This window comes from Carassius auratus, chromosome 27 (genome assembly GCF_003368295.1).
Source record: "Carassius auratus strain Wakin chromosome 27, ASM336829v1, whole genome shotgun sequence".
NCBI classification, from domain to species: Eukaryota; Metazoa; Chordata; class Actinopteri; order Cypriniformes; family Cyprinidae; genus Carassius; species Carassius auratus.
This window is the reverse complement of record NC_039269.1, coordinates 12,564,731-12,587,777: the sequence shown is the minus strand read 5'-3', so window position 1 is coordinate 12,587,777 and position 23,047 is coordinate 12,564,731. Positions and strand designations below refer to the sequence as shown.

Sequence of the window (23,047 nt, the reverse complement as noted above, 5' to 3'; positions counted from 1 at the left end):
ACGGGTTCATCTGTCAGCTACCTCGGGCCTGTCTGAATCTGATACACCTCTGGCTTTTGAAGTTACTGTCGAGGCCCCTTAGTATCAGGAAAAGACAGAGAGCGGGTCAAGGGTTTTACCTCATGGAGTCAGAGAGCAGCGATTGAGGCCGTGGGGCACGATCACGTTCTACATGTTAGAGTTTCGGTTTCTCAAAAGGAACATGCTGAAAGCTGCAGCCTTGTCAAAACTGCTGTGAAACTACAATTGCTTGCAATGCATTTACAATAGCTATGTTTACATGCACCCAAATAACTTATAGTAATCGGATTGATGGCATTAAAAAGCCAGCTAAATTAATCCGACTGAGCTTGATCTGAATTAAATTTCAACTGGATTGAAAAAGGGAGTGTAGACATGAAATAATCCAGGCAATAGAAAAAAAAAAAAAACTAAGATCTCTGATGTTCACACGCATTCTAACATTCCCATGTTTATTTTCAACGAATGAAACCTCTTCTGACATATTTTTGGCAGCATTTTTGGATTCATTTAGCTTGGCGAACATTTGTGCATATAAATGTACCTTATTGAGTAATGCTTTCAAAGTAGAAGTTTGTGGGCCAACAGGCAAATCAAAGTTTAAAGGCACTATCATTTATCATTCAAATGTTAAGTTCAGGTGGCCTCTGCATTAATGTATATAACAGGATTTGGTGGACAATTTTAATGTGACTTTAAACTGTATCCTCTGGCACATAACAGGTTATAAACACCAAAGCAAGTTAGGAAAATTCTTAATGTACGTGCCAAGAAACAGAGCTCTTCTCGTGAAAAAAAATGCAATATAAATATAAAAAAAGACTAGTATTTAGATAAAAGCGAAAAATATCTTCACTGGAGGTCCGGAGCTTTCAACAGCTTCCGTTGGGAAGCACTGAGATTAGGATAGCTGACGTAGTTTAACTACATCTTCCCGAGGAGCTCTGTGACGTACTGAACATGCTCTGAGTGAGGAAACTAGAAAGAGAGAGAGAGAGCTGATCGCAGGAGCGATAGGGCTGTCTCTCATTCATGTCTGGCTTTGGCAGCGTATCGTGAGCTGGAGGAGCCAAACGGCACTGGCACTGTGCGATTCAGAATGGGGGGTCTGACTCGCTCCCTCCCATTTCCATTCTATAAACTTTATCAGAGCAGATTGAGACTGAGATTAAAGACAGAGCTGTGTGTGTGTGTGTGTGTGTGTGTGTGCGAGAACACAACTGTTAGAGCAGTTTAGAGAGAGCCATGCTGCAGAAATGGAGGGCAGCAGCTGACACAAACTGAAAGAATCTTTTAAATAGTCTGTAATGTACGGGTGAGATAACAGCTGACACCTTTAAAAACAGATAGCTGCGTCTGGATGGAAACAATCGGAGCAAAGCAGTGTCTATATGGGGCAGGGAAAAAGGGAAGGAAAAATATTGGGTGAGAACAAAAGAAGGAACTCATGATCTGCTGTGCTGCTTGGGTGGCCAGAGGATGAACATCCATTGTTGGTTGAATTCAATAGGGCTGATTAGACAGAAGTGTGTATGTGTGCTTTAAACTTATGGTGACTGGCACAGGTCTCTCTCTCTCTCTCTCTCTCTCTCAGCATGACTGAAAATGGGTAAAAAGATTACATTTGTATTCACTCTTTATCTGTTTTAACCAGTATTATGGTTTTTGGATGGGTGATGTTGCCGGAATGGGGTGTTGGTGATGAAAACTTCACAAAAAGGCTGGCCTTTTTCTTTAGATATCGGACAAAAACAAGTCCTACAATTTTACCGGAACACTGAAATCAGAGACGATCAAAATACTGTTTAATAGTTTGGAGCAATACGTCATTGTTCCAAAACATTTCTATCTCAAATAGGCTAACCGAGGCTTGTCTTAGCACTTGCTTATTACTGCTCCTTAGTTTTGATTGCTTAAAAAACACTTTTCAGCACTGATAATAATAACAATGTTTCTTGAGCACCAAACAAACATATTATAAATGACTGAATAATCACATGAATAAATTCAATTTTAAAATATATTAATATAGAAAACTATATTTCACAGTATTACTATTTTTTTACTGTATTTTTGATCAAATAAATGCAGTCTTGTTGAGCATTAGAGATCTAAGGACACCAGTAATGTATATAACACAGTAGTGTTTTATTATTATTATTATTATTAAATATTTTTCGAATTCATACTCACACGTCTATTATGATAATCCTTATCACATTTATGAAAACATATCAAATCAGTCAATATCCGCCCTTCATCCTGAAGGTCCTTGTTTCTTATTTTAGCTGTTTATTGGCAGTGGTGTTTTATCATTTTTTTTTCTGTTCTTAATTTCTCTCTTTAGTATTACTCTTAAAATAGCTCATATAGTAGCCAAGATACAGCCAGAAAACCAATATGGCTCTGCATTTAAAACATACATATTTAATGAGAGAAAGTAAAATAACTGTCCACACTGCCAGTTGTTTGGTCCTGGTACTACAACTCAAGAATCAGTGCAGTATTTCTGGGTATTAAACCAAAGCCGTTCATATAATAATGATACCACAGGAAGTGCTCTGAAGTTTCTCAGCCTGTGTCCATCTATAGGTCTTGTTTATAGATCTTGATATTTGCTAACTATCATCATTAGTTCACTGACCTCATTATACAGAGCACAAATCAATATTTACAGAAACTGCTTCAAACTAACAAATGTGTTTGCAATTTCTAGGTCCTGTTCCAGTGCAAGAACAATATGAATATTCAAGGCGGCCCCTGCAGTGTAAACATGCTTTAAGTAAACAGGAACTAACGTAATGCTCTTTTAATTGATTCATTCTGCCCAGCAATGTTTACAGAAGGGCCTAAATATGAACTTGTAATGCAAATCCAGCATTTAGAAGTGGTTTGTTTGGTTCAAACAATAACAGTTTGAATGCCAGCCATGTTAGAGTTGCATTGTGTGCTTCAAGGGCTTTATTTGGGGATGTAAATCTTTCTAGACTGCTTTCTACAAATTGTAATGCAATTCGCAGGGCAGAGCTGTCTACTTTCGAAATAGGAGAGGGAATAATCATAAAGCGGTTGTGCGTGGTATGGCATTCTGGGTAAAAGACCATCAGATTATAATTAAACACATGTGAGAGGCAATAAAACGTAATGAACGTAGTGAGGAGACTGGCAGAGCCATTTTATGTGGCCAGCACAACATGTTGTGTTGCGCTGAAAGCCGCGCCATATGTGTCCTCGGGTGCTCTGGGTTTAAACGTCTGTCCATATATGGTAGCTGTAGCACTTTTTGGAAATGCATTAACAGTACTGACATGGAAGTGGCCTTGTGGGTAATGAAGACAATCCAAAGATCTGTGCGTAAGCTTTTTTTGCAGGGCAAGTTACATTGCTGTTAATTATTATTTTTTATTATTATTAAATATTAGGGTTATGTGTCATGTTTGCAACACTGAGGGAGTAAAAACAAACAAATTTACTCATTATCAAGATTTATTTGTAAAATTGTGAGTGACAGGTTTGGACTTTTTAAAACTTTGAAAGTAAAGCAGACGGTTCTGGTAAACTACATTCTTTATAGCTGCTTACAGCTTTACTCGAGGTCAAGCAAACATGTGTGATTTAAAAAACAAAACGCTTTATTCCAAAACAGATTTCTACCGGTAAACAGAATGAGTGTTAGTATTAAACCACTTTCTGTAATTGCAGTGTAGTTTTGCAGCAAGGTTTGAAGAACAGTGTTTATGAGAGTTTAAAATAGTTCATGTTTTAGTGCAAAAAAAAAAAAAAAACAAAGGCAGGAATTTACAACAGGAGCATGGAAGTAGAAGTTTTGAATCTCAAGTTATGAAGGTGTTTAATCACTAGGAGGTGCTGTTCAGACTATAATAAAGACAGAAATATGAAAAACAGCTACCCACAACAGGCAAAATTCAGCTTTCATACAATGTAAAAAAAAAAGTGAACTGTGTGTTTTAAACTTTAACTATAGACATATTAAATTGAGTAAACACTCTAAAAAGTACTTGTAAACTAACACAGTGAGACACTTTAAACAGTGTGTTCTCATAGGCTACGAGGGAGTTCTCGCCCTCGTTCTGAGCTATGTATTCAGTCTGGCATGTTCGGCCCAAAGGGACGGGGGCCAAGGCACAAAGAGGCCCGATATTCCAAACAAAATGCCTCTCATCGCCTAAATCCATCACTGCAGCGGAGACAGGCGAGTCCCTCATTCTCTGGATGTTTAAATGAGAGAGTGTAAGCATGTATGTGTTGACTGGTCCTGAGCGGGCTTTCTGGCCTCTGGGCTGATCCACAAAGAACCAGTTAGTTAAGTCTTTAACAATATTAATTAGACTTAAATATTCCAGAAAGCTGTGTAATAATACATATTGTCCACAGAACTACAAAACTGAACTGTAAAGCAGGACCAGTGGCGGAACCAGAGGGGTGTCCAGGATGGCACTGGACATCCCTGACATCTGATCGGCCACCCCGGGTGCCACCACTATAATTACTATGCTACTATTTCATTTTCTTTGTTCAAGAATTTCAAACGATAAATATAGTTTTGGAGCATTTAAGTAGCGTGACCAGGATCATGCACGCTCCCGCTTTGCCTCGAGTTCAAGCAAAGCAGGAGTACATTCTTATGAGCACGATATTAACACTGAAGGAACATCCGATCCATGCTGAAAGATACACTACAACTTACTGAATGTATAGTGTATCATGTAATCACTCAACGAGTGTTTTAACCGTGGAAAGACAGCAGCTAGAAGATATTAACAGCAGAAAATCCACTCAGTGTCCATAGTGAGAAAAAATTTAATGCAAAAAATAAATTTATATATTTACTCATAATTGCTTTTTTTATTATATTTAAATGTATAGATAACGTAATTATAAAAATGGTCTTGGCGATTTCAAAACTGAATTTCTAGCATCATTACTCCAATCACAGGGAATCTTCAGAAATAATGCTAATATTCAGATTTGCTGCTCAAAAAACAAACAAAAAAACAATTATAATTATCATGTTGAAAACAGCTGAGTAGAATTGTTTCAGGTTCCTTTGATGAATAGAAATTTCAGAAGATCAGCATTTATCTGAAACAGGAATATTTTGTAACATTATAAATGTCTTTATCAACACTTTTAATAAATTTAAAACATCTTTGTTTAATAAAAGTATTACTTTATATAATTCCCTTTTTTTATACCAGGTTGGAGTTATACACTGTCATTGGGAGTTTTTTTTTTATCATGGACCTCCTGAATTAGCCTTGGCCACCACTGGCCACCCCATGTATAAAACTCTGAGGAAGACTAAACCATATGTCGCATTCAGATTATAGTGTGTGATGTTTCTTTTTACATTTCACAAGCAAAATCGACTAACATGTTACGATTTCTATTCCTCGCAGAGTGTATTTATATAAATGTCTAAAAAATGAGCGTCTGCATGAGTTTTAATAATACACCCTCTTTGTTAGACTCTGTGGTTTGCACACCTGTGTTGACGAGTACGCTGTCCTCTGGCCGCCTAGAAATGGAAGCATAAACAAGCATATCCAGCTGGGGAAACCCAGACTCACCACAGCCGCGCAGACAGGCCTGCCGCCAGCGCCTGTATCTTTTCACACAGACATGCGCATTTGATCATTCCATCTGGAAAAGAATAGCAAAAGGCTCTCAAAAGACATAGGAAACATTCTAAATTAGCATTAGGAATAGTCAACAATTCCTAGAAAACAGTGAAGCATTCATGAACGAAATCAAATATTAAAACACCTCTGTGAATATATTAAATTCTGAAGCCCAGTGCTGGTGCCAATGAGCGTGCCAGACGATGCCAAACTGCATGAAATATAAGCAAGCTCCAGTGTGGCTGACTCTGAAACGATTCTGATGCTTCAGGGCCAAATAAGATGCTGGGAATTTCCTAGTGTGCTGTACTGATTTTTAAATGAGTAAACATGCTAAAGAAAATAAATGCAAATGAGCGCCACAACATTATTACAACAGCAGGAAATTTGATTTTTAATGCAACATTATTGGGTGAGTTCTGTGTGCATAGTTTGACTGCCCTCTATTGGTTATGTGCATGACAACAAATTTGCCATCGAAACACTGCACCCTTGTGACATCCATGAAGAAAAAATAAATAAATAAATGAAAAAACGAAATCTAGAAGAGTTCAAGTTAATTACCATAAGAATGGCAAAATATGTTACTATAATATACCAACTTTTGAAGCTGACTAAAAAATAAAGTGTTTATCCACAAGTTTTCCAATCAATTTAATTGCATGTAGGTCAATGAAAATTGAGGACGTTCAAGATGAAGACTAGTTAACGTGCCTCAGCGGTAATGATTTTTATTTCAACAGATGTTTAGATGAAATGACTCACCGTCATGTCGTGACAAACCCTTAGCATGCTCTTAATCTTCCTGTTCAACATTATTTCTGAAGATCATCATGCAGGTCTTTTATGGTGGCCACGTAGCATAAGCTGCAAAAAAAATATTCTACATTATGTTTTTGTTTGAGGATTAACAACGAATGTTATTATTCACTGATTATTTTAAGTAGTTGGTATCTGAAGAACTACTGCGATGGGATCATCGAGTGAACTGAAACCGTGAACCGAATTCGTGAATGAATCACTTTAGAACCGATTCTTTGTAATGAACCGATTGTTTGGCTTTTAAATTTGACTGAACGACTCACAAATCAACACTCAACTGACGCAGGGTCCAGGTTGCAAACGTTTTCGAATAAATCTAGAAATTACCAATTTATTAGTAGCAATTTATTAAAAGAAATTGAGAATTTTATTTAACTTTATTCTATTTAAACTGCGAATAGAAAATATTTGAAACTGTTCACTTACAACCAGCATACAACGTTGAAACAAGAACGGACTTTATCTCAACGTTGAAGGTCGGACGTATGCCGGCTGGGCACGGTATGTATTTAATTATATATATATATATATATATATATATATATATATATATATATATATATATATATATATATATATATATGGTTGTAATGTTTTGCTGTTTAAAGCATAATAATGAAAAAGTTAAGAACTGACTGGAAGGAAAGTTAACAACAAATCGTTCTTACTCAGAAAGCTTTTTTATTCTATTTAGAGACTGACATATATGTTTTAAAATACAGTAAATCACATAGACTGTATGTTACAGAAAAAAATTATTGGAGTAATGTAAGGCATGTGTTTATAGAAAGGCTCTTCTCCAAACACCATAACACCATTTAGGCAGGCCAGCCACAGGTCTGGCACTAACAGACACTTTCCCCTTCCAGATCCATTCACAGACAATCCAGAGCCACAGAATGACAGAGAAGAAAGAAAGGGGTCAGAAGGAAAAGAAAAACAGAGGTTGTTCTGCCTGCTCCTCCGATGGCCTCGCTGGGTGGTTTGTCTGTTTATTTAGTCTGTGGAGGTGATGGGAACTGAGCATTGGCCTCTGCCAATTTTCTCCACACTGAGAAAATATTCATGTGGACAGCTGGAAGCCAGAGAGCGGAGTCAAACAGACTCGGGGCCAACAGATACAAGACCCAGCTCGCATGAAACACATTTCCAAATTGAAAAGCCCAGCAAAAACTCCTTCAGCTCTCTCGTCTTCTTTAAAATGCATGGTGGATAACCAAATTGAAGAAACTATGTCTGTAACAAGCCAGCACTGCTTTTAGATATTCTGAGTGTTGTTTCAGAAGCAAAGCTAGGTAGTTGCATCCCATATTACAAAACTGAATTCAAATGATTTCAGTCTCTTAAAACTAGAATCAACACTCAAGGTCTCAGGAAGTTAATTGAGGTTTGTCTGAGGCGAACCTCCAAGTCCCTAGTAATGGTCTCTGATCATTTGAAATCAGACTAAAAAGGATTGAACAAAACGTTTATTTAACAACAACAACAAAAAATGTTAATCAGTTCACTACATCATGCCTGACATATTAAAATATACATTCTTGGCCATTTCTTTTTTTTATTTTTACGATGAAATAGATTTAACGAGACATGAACAAGCAAAACAGCACTGGACAGCAACTATACATTGATAATTAGATTTCACGAATGACAATTTATTACGTAAAACTAATATAGCGTCATGTGTACATCAAATGTAGTGATAGAACAAGATGTATGTATATTCCCCATTTTAGTGCAATATATGTAAATAGTTGGAGGGGGGTGGGAAATGCCACCCAAAGAGCTCAGAGGAAGCAGTCGAGCTCTTAGGCCTCACACAGAGATGTGGGGCCACCCACTCACAGGCCGATTTTGTTTATTTTCATCCTTTGAGGTAAACTGTTCAGTGTGAGCTGTTTATTAGGCCTTTGATTTGTCAGCTTGTGCTTGCAGGGCAAGTGTATACACTGGTTGTGGCTTGTATATAGTGGTGGTTTGGAGGTCAAGGCTGGGGGGTGATGGGAAGGGTGGGTGGTATGAGGCATCACTCAAACCGCCTCTCATTTTGGCGTCATCAGAAAAAAAAAAAAAAAAAAGTTTTAGTTCCAAGGCGGAGATGTGAAAGGAGTAAGAATCCAAACGCATGTAAATGAAGCACAAACAGCTGCTGATTCATGAAGGCGGCCTTGAATAACCAGGACACAGCATTCAAAATGTGATTTACAAAAGATTCAAGACGAGGGAACCTTTATTCAGTACACAAAAACAATGAAAACATACACAAGAAACAAACACTTGACAGATCTTCTAGCCAGATAGCAGATAAGATTATTAAAAGAACCAACTGAAGTTGCATTAGCTTTTGTAAGAGGTTTCTTTGCAGATGTTCGCAGCTGAATCTCGTCTTAGATTAGTTTGGCGACATCCTGACCCTCTGTTCTGCTTCAATAGCTGATCTCAAAGCCTGGTAAGACTCTACAACAAGGAGAAGAAAAACAAATTCAGTGCTCAGCAGGAAATGGCAGGCTTTTTCTCGACACCCTCTCAAACCACACAATTTGTGTCACTTCAACGTGTATTGAAACTCAAACAAGTTATTACATAAACTGAGAGATGTATGAGGAGAGGGAGCAGTAATATTGAGGTAAATGTGTTAGCAGGTGCAAGATGCTCTGGGGACCTTCAGAGGAGATACATTTTCCATAAATAAAATGTACATTTCATTTCAAAAGTCTAGACTTTATTACCCTCTTTTTAAAAGAAATTAATACTTTTCAGCAAGGATTCATTAAATGGATCATCAGCAACATTAAATATATTTCTAATGTGCCAAAAGACTTGTATTTCATATAAAAGCTGCTCTTTTGAAAATAAAACGATCACAGTTTGAACAAAAATGTTAAGCAGCTTAACGGTTTTCAATATATTGATAAGAAATATTTCTTGAACATTAAAATGAGCATATTAGATTGATTAAAAGAACATTCAGCTATACCGTCACAGGAATAAATTACCTTCTAAAATTTATTAAATAGAGATCACAGCTATTTTGAATTATAATAATGTTACACAATATTACTGCATGATCATGAGAAACATTCAAAAACAAACAAAAAAAAAACCTTACTGATTCTTAAATGGTAATGTATGCATCTATTTGGATTAGAGTGAAATACCTTGCAGTTTACGCATGAATGTGTCAATCTCTGGTAAACTTGCTACGATATCAAACGAGGGGAATTCCATAGATCCTGCAATCTCACTGCACCCCTGGAAAAGGAATGAGAAACCGAGATGAACACAAAACCCACTTATCCTATCCTAAGGTCTCGGAGCAGTTTAAAAAAAAGCTTGTCTGAAAAACTGCATTAAGGGGTAAACAAACAACAAAAGGCGTTTTGTAACTTGATTGCTACAGGGAGTTTTAGAACTTCTTGAGTGATAGTGAGGTTTAAAACAAAGCCACCCACTTGAAGCAGGTGTGTTTACACAAAACAGGAAAGGCAGAAAGCTACAAACCTTCAATTCTTCATAAAACCTCTCCTCCAACTCAGACACCTGGGATATAGCCTCAAACGCCGGGAGAACGGACTCCTAAAAACCACATACATTTTAGCAGTTTTGTACCACATTTCTCTAAACGAATTAAATGTACACACGATTTCAAGACAGTTCTTTAAATTGGATTGATATATAAACCCATAATAAAATGATTACATTATAATAAATTGCTATACATAATTCATTTAATTCATAAAGGCAACTGGTTAAAAATTAGTCTAATTCAGTAATGGGCATTCAAATAAAAGCTCTATTTAACAACTTATAAATAATACAAAAACATCAAAATTCATTTAGCCCCAGTTTCACAGACAAGACTTAAGCCTATAGTATAGTCCCAGACTAAAATGTAATTCTGAGCGGTTTCTACTGAAAGAAAAACTTGCACAGAATGATCTTAAAACATATCAGTGCCTTTGTTTTGTCTCAAGATGCACACCACAATGCTTTTGCTAAGGCATGTTAATAAAAATTACTTAAATGTCCTAACTGAACTATGACCTATTCTAGCCTTAGTCCGTGTCTGTGAAAGCAGGCCTCAGAGTTGTAGAAGACACAGTCCTGCCAATTAAATTGAATATGCACCCTGCCTGATTCACTCACCTCTTCTGAGGAGTTTTCTTCCTCAGAAAGCTCTAGTTTTGTACCATTCTCCACTGAAGCTCCCTTAGACACACCATTCAGTTCTTTTACCCTGTCAGAAACACCCACAAATGATTGTAATACCTAAACCGCACCACCAGAGGGCCTTCTCAGTCAATTAGAGCCACACTAGTTTAAATCTAGGAAGATAAAAAGCACCTGTTTGCATAACGTAGTGTATTCAAAGTGTATTCACAAGAGCTCATACCCGGCGAGATCATTGCGATCTGAAACAGGCAAAATGCAGAAGGAGATTATTTCACAATAAATAACAGTATTCAGTACAAGCCCTAAAACACACACAGGCGAAAATGAATAATCACCCTAGCTCCCTCTTACCATACAGGTCCTAGAGTTCTCTCCAATGAAGGAATCCCGAAGCACCTGGGTGAGTTTGCTCATTCTGAACGGAATGTGCTCGCTGTTCTGACCCAGAGAGCGGATACATTCCTGGAGTCAGGGAAGACAACAACCTACTGCTTTAAAACTGAACTGTTGTGTTTATATAAAAAAAAAAAAATGGGTACAGACAAAAATTGGTTTCTTGCAATATAAGTGAGCAGCAAACAAAAGCTATAATCATCAGCTGCATAAATGACCCTCAGTTTAACTGTTAAAAAACAAACAGTAATTACCTAAGATATTAAGCTAAATGTAATAAATAATTCTAATTTTTTATTTAAGCAGCTGCAATATACATTTTTAATGAGGCAAGAAAAACAACAACACGTCACACCTCTTTTTATCAATTTGCACTGGCTACCAATAGCTGCTTGCATAAATAAAAATAGAGAAGTCCTCCCTGAAAGTCCCGCTGCCCTGTATCTTGCTCTCTCATTGGCTGCAGGTCATCGCCGATGTATGTTTCAGTCAGAACTCATTTCACACAGCAGGATTTTCAAATCGCTGACAGGTCCAGATATTTAGCAAGCCAAATATTTCACAGGCGTCGGCGACGCATCAGCGATTCTCTTAGATCGCGTCTTTGATAATTCACACTGCATGACTGTCATTTGCGTGAACGAGCAACGATTTGCCTCCGATTTTAGGCATTTGCCTGCGATTTCGCAAAAGCTGTCAGCGGGTGAAAAACAGGGCTAAAAATGTGCACTGAACTCAGCATTAGCCATCTCCAAAAACTGGCTAAAAACATTGTTTCCATCTTTATTTGACCTTGTACCTCTAGCAGTCTCTATTCTAATTCTATTCTTAAAAAAAAAATAAACCATGCCTCTTTTAGACGTGCATTCTATTCATTTACTAACTGCTTGTTTTCTTAAAAAAAAAAAAAAAAAAAAAAAACCTAGCTTTTCTAAACTTTTTGCATTCAATGTTTATTTTTGTTTAATAAAAAAATTTATAAAAGTAAAAAAAAATCTTACTACTTGTATTGCGTCATAGCACTTGCATATCATTGTGTTTTTGTTGATTTTGATTGCTTCCATTGCCCTCATTTAGAAGTCGCTTTGGATAAAAGCATCTGCTAACTGACTAAATGGAAATGTAAACAATGCAATTTGATCAAATTTGGAAAAAATAATGTGAATTAAAAAAAATAAAAAAAAAGTTGAGCCATTTGATGAGGTAGACATTAGACAAAGCACCTTCAGAGCCAGCAGGCTGCGGTTGATCTCTGCGGTCTCCACTATGGTGTGCCGATCGTTATTGCTGACATCAGTGCCACGCTCATTCCCAGCAAGGTCCACCAGAGAGAACTTCCCATGGAGGAAATTCCGCCGCCTTAGAATAACTTGCAAAACCGCATGTGAACGCGATGAGCTGGCATTAGCAAACGTTTGGCCAGACGTTCTGTTTAAAGGTGAGATACAGTTGTTTTTGTTAATTCAAACGATTACAAAAATTTGGGTAAATGAAATGAGGCTAAAATAAAATAAATAGATGAAAAATGTATAAGTTTATTTATATAAGTATATTAAGTTATTATAAATAAGGATAAATGTTGCACACACAAATATATTAGGGGTGAGCGATATGGAAAAAAATATCATATCACGAGTTTAAATCACAATTCTTTGTCATGTTGGTTTTATTATTTTCCAAGTTGTCTTAGCATTACAGCCAAACTAATTTCCCTTATATAAAGACAAATCCTTTCAAGGTAACAAAAAAAGGCAGATATTTAGGCCAAAGAGGGCAAAGATAAAAATCTTTGTTCTTATTTTGTAATAACAAAGATAAACATTACAACTACACATAATTTACAAATAAAACAAACTGTGCTTTATTTTTAGGTACAATGGGTATAAGCAGGAGCATTCAAGAAATTGAATGAACAAATATAAAAATAAAAGACTGTATAAACTGATTTCTAAAGCAATTGTATTAAATTTCTTAGGTCAAGAGCAGTAAGTGATTTTTCTCTTTGCGTTTTGTTGTTCTATTAACGTTAAAGGAATAGTTCACCCCAAAATAAAAATTATGTCAGCTGTCTGTCAATTCTGTCAAAAGTGGTTTTAAACCCTAGTGAGTTTCTTTCTTCTTCTAAACATAAATGCTATTTTGAGGAACATGGAAAACCAAACAGTTGCTGGTCCACAGTGACTTCTATAGTATTTTTTGCTAATATCAAATTCAATGAGGACCAGCAACTGTTTGGTTACCCACATTCTTCAAAATTACTTTTTTGTTCAGCACAAGAAAGAAATTAATACAGGTTTGGGACAATGTGACCGTGAGTAAATAATAGAGCATCACAGTCCCGCCCACAGCCCGAGAGAGCTCTGGTGCCGGAAGTAAATTTCCCATTCATTTCTCCCATTGACTTTCGGAAAAATCCGTATCTAAAGAGTTTTAGAGCATGTGTGAGGATAACCAGCTACGGCTGAACTCATAAGCATATAACATATAATTTTGAGTGAAAAAATTAAGAGAAAATCCAAAAAAAGTCAAAGGTACAAGACTGCATACATGTTTTCATTTCGAGCGCAGGAACTACTCATCCCATAAACCACTGCGCCCCATTGAATTCGAACTGAAGCCACAACCGCGAACGAGGCAACAAGCCTTTTGAGCGACTTCCAAATCTGATGACGGCCGCCCGCGCGAACTTTTTCCTCCAGTGAATTTTATTTTATATAGTGAATGTAGTGAATTTACAATCGTGTAAATAGTGTTTTATATAGGTATTGTGAATGGATTTTTATATTTATCATTGTGTATTTTATATATTGTGTGCGTGTGTGAAAGTGGTTAACAATAACGTCAGCAACATGGTGCAGTGCTTTGTACCTGACTGCAATCACCGCTCAGTCGTCAACACATGTCGTTGCCATTACACAAATGTTCAGTAAATGCACAAAAAGGTATGCCTAGGCTAAATATTGTTTAGACGGTGGCATTATAAAATGCTTGATATGACTCATACCATATGAAGAGTACAGTAGCCTAGCTAAGTTACCAACCTCCCTGCAAAACTCTCATGGCAGCCATGGAGATCATGATTGCACTGATAAGTCTACCGTGCAAAAACGCAACACAGGTTTTTGTTTTATTTTATTTTTTTATTAATGATCTTCAGTCATCACTGACCTTCGCGGGGTTTAACCAGACGGGTACACGAGCTCCACCTACTGTCTATGGCTCCACCAATCAGATGCAACACTGTGGGATTGTTCAGGATTGTGGGTAATGAAGTTCTTAGCCAAGACATCGCAAATAAAAGGCATTTATATCAAAACAAGGTTAGTGCCCCATGATCCTTTTACGTTTATATGAGCATATACTATCGCTTAGTACAGCCGTAGCTGGTTTTAGGTCTACCATGTATGGTTAAGTTTTTATGGCTTATACACCAAATGTCAATGTAGAAATTGCATTGAATTTTTACTTCCGGCACCAGCTGTGGGCGGGACTGTGATGCTCTATAGAAAGTAAATTTGAGTGATCTATTCCTTGACAGTAATGACTAGGGTTTGGTATCGATTGGGTTTTATTCGATAACGTTGCCATTTCGATACTTTTAAAGCGGTACCGGGTTTCGGTACCCAAACCTAGTAATGACCGTGGGCTGCATGTTTAATAGGCGTACTGTCCCTTTAAGACCTGCATGCATCTAATAAACAGGTATGAAAACAGGTATGAAAACAGGAATGAAACATTTAAAAGCACCAGCAAATAATGAGAGTGTAACTCAAGTGCTGAGTTCTTCAAAATGCAGATCGTGGAGACATTGTTATTGTCCACAATCAAAAATCGTCATATCGCACACCCCTAATTTTTTATATATATATAAATAACAAAACACTATAAAAGCATATACATAATTCTAAAACAACAGAGCTATGGCATAAACAGTCCTTTATGACAAATGACATTTAAAGGGTTAATAAAAAATGATCCATATTTTTAAGTTTTAATGATTCATTTACCTGCATGCACTTCCCCTCTCAATCATCTTGATGACATCATCAACAGATGACACGGGCACTTCCTGCAGGCCAACAACATTGACCTGCTGCTTCTCATCCTCCAAAACACGCAGCTTTGCTTTCTTATTCAGCAAGTCAAACACCTGCAGCACACAAAGAGTTCACCATCGTGCCTGAACAAGTGCTTTAAGATTACAACCACAATCAAAACTCAAATCAGCATAAAACCAAATACTAATACCACACTTGTTTAACTAAGCATATAGAGTACACTAAGCATTTGGAAATTTGAGGATTATTTGCACTTAAATGACAGAAAAGCAAAAACTCCACCATCTGTTTGACAAGACATCACAGAATTGTTTTGGAAACATGTAATACAATATGTGCACACCTTGCCGTTGTAGATCTCAAAAAAGGTGACATACGGGCAAAGGTCCATATCAGCATATCTCTTTTGCCTTAGGAGGGTAAATACATCCTGCGCTGTGAGGTATGCAGATAGATGAATGCATAAGTGAACACTGATAAACGTAACAGGCCACTATGTAAAGTACATTTGTCAGTTACAATCACCTGCCAGGGCGTAAATCCCTTTAGAGCTGTTTTGGGTCTTTCCAGAAAAGTCTCCACCCATAGTCTGCAAATAACGCTTAAGATGAAGAACATGGACAAATATTTGGGAATTTTGCTTTGGGAGCAAAGTCAAAACAACTTACATGGGTCTTTCCACTGCCTGTTTGGCCATATGCAAAGCACGTCGCCATACCACCTTCGAAAATGGTCTTAACCAGAGGTTTAGCGGTGAACCTAAAAGTTCAGTTCATAACCATTAGAATATTTTCTGTATAAACATTAATACTGAATAAACTGCCATGTTTATAACAAAATAATATTGCATTATTTAGAAAAAGATCATCCAAAAACAGAAATTCCATCATCAGTTACTACTCCATTCAAATCATAAAGCATTGTTTCAGTTTCTCAAAAAAAAAAAAAAAAAAAAAAAGGGTTTGAAATGACATTAATTAGTAAGCTGATACTTGAATAAACGACACTTGTCATGTTCATGGATGATAATTGACATGATAAATACCAAACAGAAACTCTATATACATCTACCTGTAAACCAAGTCATTAGTGGCATCTTCATCGAACGAGTAATCAAAATGGAAGGTCTGATTCTCTAGGTACTTGGTTAGATCCACTTTCTGCTTGGGCTCATGCAAAAGCAGGGCTCCATTACCAGGGATTGTGACCACATCAATCTCTTTCTTTGCCAACTCTAAACACAAATAAATGAGAAATGCTTTAGAAACTCACAAAGAAACAATTTGATTCCATGAAAGGCACAATATGTAAGATTTTCATTAGAAAATACAAGAACTACATGCACAGTGTGATATATTTTATGCGCTTGTGTACTTACGTTATCCCAAAAGTTCAAAAGGATTTGTAAATCCATAGAAATTCCAATTTTAAATGACTCTGCATATCCTCAATTTCCGCTTGTAGAAACGATAGCAACACATTTGACACAAACGCTGCTGCAGTTAAACTAAATCCATTACAGTGGTCGCAAACAAATAAAAAAAAAAAATGTAAAAGTGTTGACCGCAGCATTAAATTTAGATCTGCTTAATGTTGCGCCATGATTTTATTAACATTTTACGGTGTTGTGGATTATAACCAATCACACATGAGTCCGTTGAGCTTATGAACGCAAGGGCCAATCAGAGGTGTTCAGATGAGTTTTTTGTTCACTGCACGCCTCGCTGACTGAATTCAGCTCTCATTGGAATTCTCTCATCATAAACAAAGTGCGGATGTACGTATATTGTAAAAGGTTCATTCAGAATACCGCATATAGACAGCTTTACTAATTATAAGGGGAGTTTTTTAAGATTGGTCTAGCGCGAGTTTAAGCAAAGTCAGTCATGATGTTCTTCGACAATGTAAATGTTCTTTGCTTGCTTTGCTTTCTCTTTATAATTTATTGCTGTTTGAATAACTGTGGAAAGTACTGGTAAAAAAAAAAAAAATCATAAAAAATTACCTAATCTGTAAACAACATCTTCAATGGTGTCATCAATATTCATTATTGTTATAGTTTTGAAAATGCGACCTCTAGTGGCTAAAACTTACATAGTCCCTTTAAGAGAGGTCAAATCAGCAACCTACCTTTTTTATTTAGAGGACGTTTGCGAACACAGACACATATTCGCTGAGGTTTGACCTAAAAGACAAATCTTGTGTTAAAATATTCAATTCTTGTATGATGATATTAATATTGTGCTCATTAACTCACAGGATCAGATAAGGACATGTGTACTTTCTCCAGGGTCTCTCTGTATTCTTCAATCATCTGGTAAAACTGCTTATTAGGTCGACTTGTATCTCCAAACTAGAAACGAAAATAGAATTGGATGGATTATTATTTTTTTTTTTTAGCAAATTTCATAGACTTAAAGACTACAAGAATAAATGTGACCATATAGAAGAAAATGTTATTATTAATTACAAAATAATAAACCTTATAATAATAATAAATAAACAAATAAATAAAAATAATTAAGTTAACAAACGCTAAATATAAAAATAACATAAATAGTTAATTTAAGTCCAATGCAGAAGGGCAAAAAATGTTTAAGCTGTTCGTTTCCAATTCAAAGTTTTTGGAGCTTGAAAAACCTAACTTCTGAAAACTTTATTTATTTTTTTAAATACTGTACTGTTATCGTCTCTGCAATAATAGTCAAAAAAGAAAAGAAAAAAGGAAATTTGTGAAAACAGTCATATGTATAAGAATTTTTTTTAGAAACACAAAAGGAAAACCATTTCAGATTTAAAAAAAATTGTTGTGAAAATATACCTGAATGGTTCATTTACTGAACAATAAAAACGATTTTAAGGTACCTTTCCTCTCTTCTGTGCATCAAAATTTTTGGCTAGCGACAACCGTTTGTTTGCCATCTTGTTTGTTTCTGAGACCTGAGACACGCGATGGCCTAAAAGTTAAAAGGTCAAAATAAGTCAAGTGTAGTAGTTGTTACTAACCACCACATCAACAATGTGAAAACATGCATGACAAAACCAAAACAGTACATACTTGGTGGACCCATGGGGGCGCATTTGGAAGCCTCACTCTCACAAATAGCCTCCGCGGTTGGTAGCAGAGGAGAAGCTGGCTTTGAAACAAGTCTCCTCTGGTAACCTACCAATCCAGATATCAACTTAATGAAATATGCAAGATGTTTTGACAATGATTTTGTGCTGCCTCCAAGCTGAGGGTCCATTCACCCTCAAATGGGATACATCAATATCAATTCACTCCAATGCAAAACAACTTGATACTACACTGTATATCTTAATATCATACTGATGTACTGTAGAGACATACCTGAAGGTTTAGGGATTGTAGATGAGGGAAGATCGTGAGCGAGAACGTCCTCTGAAGCTACTGCCGAGACCACAGGTTGAGGTGCAGGCTGTCGGAACATGCAAGTCTGACGTGTGGTCATCCTTCTAGAAGCTGAAAGGGGATGGAATTATGTTACGTGAACTCTCTGCAACACAGTGTGATTTATTGTAATTCAAAACAAGAATAGAGTAGAATCAAGAACTTTCCGTGGTCAACATTGTCAATAAATCCAAAGGTGATTCTACGGACAGTACAAAAATCTCCAAAAATGTTATGACTATTTCCATCAGTAATATAGTTGGACAACAGTATGATCTCCTCACCCTTACAGTGCAGAAAGTTACTTTTGAATAGATGAAAAGAACAATTATTGCTTCATAAAATCAAAAGTAAGAAACCATTATCCACGGTGCTTTGATCGCTGCTAGAACTAATGACTACCATATGAGACTTCTCTGGACTGACAGAAACAGTAATTTAAAGACTATTTTTGATTTCTTTAAGCAGATTATTTGTATAAAAGATCATGTGGACAGAAGTGGGAAGAGACACCCTGATTAAGTGTTATAATTCAACCGTAATGAGTGTGATTGGAGAACATGAAGAAAGCATGCACTTCATGCAAACCTGACTCTTCGGACGAACAATCCGGAGGACCAGCTTCAAATGGGAGACACAGCATAAATTCATACTGGTGCAGGTCAGGAGACCAACTGTGAATTTGTACAACAAACATAACTTACGTTCTAAAGTAGTAGGTATTCTTGATGACCTTAAAGGAAGCTCTGATGCTCTGACATTCTGAAATAAACAAAAAAATGGTGTGAATGACTATGCAGCACTATGCAATGACAATAAAATCTGATTTTCTGAGCAGTGTTGTAGGTAATGTAAGTGTACCCATTAAAGTCCACCAAAATCTAGGTGTCTAGGTGTTTTTCATAGATATAGACATTGTTTATAAGAAAAATAATATAAAAATGAAAGATTTCTCTCTCATTTGAAAATGTATTAAATAGCTGATGTACATTTTAGAATATAAAACATTTATATTTTATAAATAATGTCAAAAGTCTGGCATGGGGTTCATTGGTACTTCGGCAACATTTAAGCCCACATCATGAATGATTCCCAAAAATAAGAATATTTATTGATTTTAAAGAAGTAAAATCATCACTATATGTATTCCTTGAGAGCTAAGAACTTCAAAAAAAAAAAGTATATATATATATATATATATATATTTTTTACTTATGTTTGCTAGTACTCATAACCTGTACTAATAACATTCAACTTATTGGACATCAACTCTGATCTTGGCCTTTACTCTCTCCCTCAACTACTTTGTCCTGTTTCTGTCCAAACTGTTTTGCTAGTAAATGCAAGTTAGTTTTTTTTTTTTACTGTTCCCCCATGATAAATGTGACATGCCTCTATGATTTTTTGGTATTTTGATTTATGTAGTTTTTTTAAAACTCATCTTAACATTTAAAGGAAAATTATATATATATATATATATATATATATATATATATATATATATATATATATATATATATATATATATATATATATATATATATATATATATATATATATATATATATATATATATATATATATATATATATATATATATATATATAAAAAAATTGTTCGTACACAAAAAACATATAAACATATATATAACATATAGCTTATTTGACATAACATTAGTGTACCTACCAAGGAAATGGCTGAACACTGCAGAAATGTGTTCTGAAACCCCAGAGATTTGGGGGTGTCTTTGTATGAAGCACCCAGATGGGTGGAGCTAACTCACAATTGCCAAACGTGATTGGTATGCAACAAAAATGTCTGGGAATTAACAAATTACTGGATTGGTTAAAATAAAGATTAACATACAATATGATTTTCTCTTTTTTTTTTTTTTGATGTTAAAGTTGTAAGTGGGCTTAAAGGGTATATGGGCTTGATGGGTACACTTACCCTATATAATAATGAACGAGTCCGTGATTTCAGATACAGTGCATCAATGTGCTTGGAATAAAGTACTGCTTATGTTTTCTGATATGCCTTTTTCCATTCAGCACCACTGGTCTTTTTTTTTTTTTTTTTACTGACAGATTTTCTCAGTTTTTGAAAAAGGTGATGTCTAGACATTGTGCTGATGCCTATAGCAATACCATGGTGACTTACATACACATACCAGATATTGACAACACAGTCTGAAAAAATTGATCAAATTTATTATTTTGCTAATGACAGGGTAGATAATCAAAACTGGACTCAAATAAAAAATAAAAATAAAAAATGTGCAGTTTGAACAAATAATTTTAGAAAAGAAATACAGGACTCACTTTTGCTAGTTTTGACACAGGTGCAGTGAAATGGCCAGGGGCGGACTCTGGCTTCTCTTGGCAGCTTGGTTGAAGGTGTTGCATAAGGTCAGAATTGAGTTGCTTAAGCTCATCCATGTCAACCTAGGGGAGAAACGTTTATTAATGTAGTTAAGTCTGACGATCCTACACACTTTGGCTGTACACTTGCAAATACCAACAAAAATACCAAAAAAAATTTCAAATAACTTCTTTACAAGAAATTAAGCACTAACCTCTTTTCCTTTAGTGATGCCCTTCTCAGTCCATTCCACATTCACTGTAGGTTTAGTGGCATGGGCCGTTTTCACAGTGGCACTGTGTATTCTTCCTGCAATGACGGGAAACAGTGACATGAACAAGCAGCATTCCCTTGGATGAACTTTGAGATCATTTATGATGGACTTCTTCAGTGGTGCAAAACAGGCAGTGTTATTCACTTTTATTGCATCTCTGTTTTCCTTACAATAAATTGTGGACGGCATTCAGCCAAATATCTTCTTTTGTTTTTACAATGGGAAGAACATGTGTTAAGACATCAAGTGAAAATGGCAAAACGTTATTTATTTGGTAAATTATTATTTTAAAACTATCCCTACCAACTAGGTTGTGTGTTTCAGTAATTTACTAGCAGTACTACAAGACGAAGAAATGACAGTTGTTGTTTTTTTGCATTATTATTTACGTTACATGTTTTTTACATTTAGATACAAAATTAAGTTATATGATTATCTCTTTTGAGTGTTTTTTTTTTCCTTGCGATGTTTAAACTTTAGAAACCTTCCACTGCCAGCAATCACTACTATGTGTTGTACTTGTACGTAAGTTTAATTAGCGATCATTTGATTTAATTTTTTTTCCCCATCAACTGATTTCATGATGTAACGTTAGGTCGTGTCTGTGTAAAAGATTAGCAGCTAGCAAACAAGCATCTTACCATCACTACGACTTATATTGACAGCGAGCCCGATAAGAAGTTTCGACAACGCAGGATCCATTTCAGTTAATAGTCTGTAAATTGTAGTTTTTGCGAACGTTTCTATCTCAAAACTGAGACAAGTATTTTTCTGCTACTTTGCCCCTATGAATCGTAAACCAACATTAACCGCTCTACATTCAAAAATCGTCAGCGGAAGTTATTGGATTATTTAAGTAGGTGGTGCTTCGTTTGAACCAATCAGAGTACTGTAAAAAATGACTGGCATTTCAATACACAAATAGGATCTTACAGTCGTCTTTCGTCACACGCTCTGGTATCACATTGCGATTCTTCTTCAAAACACGTCAACACAACTTACTTTACTGTTAAATTAATGGAAATTAGATTTTAAAAGCCAGAGTCATAGAGTGAAAATGATGTCAAGTAAGTAATAAAAATCCAGTAACGTCACTGAGGAAAGAGGAAAGCAGTTTCTCCGCGGGCCAGTGATACTGAGCATAAACAATTCAAAACAAAGTTTCTTAGATTATTTCATTTATTATTATTATCTGATGGAACGGTAATAAAAAAAAATAAAAAATAAAAAAAAAAAACATTTTTTTTTGCTATCTATAAAATACGACATATTAAAAAGAAACGTGCATATTGTATGAATATCGTAAATATTTGTGTAGATTTATAATAAAATATAATTAATAATAATAATTATTATTATTATTACTTTACAAGCCATGCAGGATTATTATGTAAAGTTCAGATGTCATGTAACAATTGTCCATAGAAATTAACGTTATTTGATTTTTCAACTAATATGAAATTTTGCTAAAACAAATCCTGTGCTCACAGTTTTTGTAGATAGAAAAGAAATGTGTTATTAATCTCTCTCTCTCTCTCTCTCTCTCTCTCTCTTTATATACACATGTATGTATATTACAATTTATAAGTGACTTTTTCCTGTGGTAATTTAAGAAAAATAAAACTCAATGTAGTTACACTGTTTTTTTTCCTCATTACAAAATTATACACAAATGAATTAAATGTATGTGTACAAAAATGTACAGTTATGTGAGATTAGAAAAAAAAAATTCAACAATGGATTTGATAACTGCAAAAGATATAGCCATATCACACAGTGTAATAAAATAAATAAATATTATGAGCGCACTTCCAACTGCAAGTGTAAGTGAAACATTTGTTTTTCAGATTTTAGACATTATATTAAATTGTAAAGGATTAAATAATTTAAACTG

General features: G+C 35.5%; 1 protein-coding gene and 1 long non-coding RNA gene across 3 annotated transcripts; one reads left to right on the top strand and one right to left on the bottom strand.

The window, feature by feature from the left end:
• Positions 1 to 6,792: 6,792 nt before the first annotated feature.
• Positions 6,793 to 8,563, top strand: LOC113045534 (uncharacterized). The gene is made up of 2 exons (XR_003275996.1): positions 6,793 to 6,986; positions 7,355 to 8,563. It is a non-coding gene; the product is annotated as an uncharacterized LOC113045534 (long non-coding RNA).
• A 134-nt stretch (positions 8,564 to 8,697) lies between these two features.
• LOC113045533 (kinesin-like protein KIF2C) lies at positions 8,698 to 21,980 on the bottom strand. 2 transcript variants are annotated; one of them, XM_026205946.1, is made up of 22 exons: positions 21,795 to 21,980; positions 21,094 to 21,188; positions 20,840 to 20,962; positions 19,223 to 19,280; positions 19,107 to 19,139; positions 18,459 to 18,590; positions 18,168 to 18,272; positions 17,975 to 18,066; positions 17,367 to 17,462; positions 17,240 to 17,294; positions 16,181 to 16,343; positions 15,778 to 15,868; positions 15,635 to 15,698; positions 15,453 to 15,544; positions 15,059 to 15,201; positions 12,275 to 12,479; positions 11,010 to 11,120; positions 10,830 to 10,897; positions 10,632 to 10,722; positions 9,987 to 10,061; positions 9,644 to 9,737; positions 8,698 to 8,942 (listed from the first exon to the last, which is right to left on the bottom strand). In XM_026205946.1, the coding sequence occupies exons 1-22, from the start codon at positions 21,853 to 21,855 to the stop codon at positions 8,878 to 8,880; spliced, it is 2,112 nt and encodes a 703-aa protein (XP_026061731.1). In that variant the 5' UTR covers positions 21,856 to 21,980; the 3' UTR covers positions 8,698 to 8,877. The 2 variants fall into 2 exon arrangements, with proteins under 2 accessions (XP_026061731.1, XP_026061732.1); XM_026205947.1 differs by lacking the exon at positions 19,107 to 19,139.
• Between the last annotated feature and the right edge of the window lie 1,067 nt (positions 21,981 to 23,047).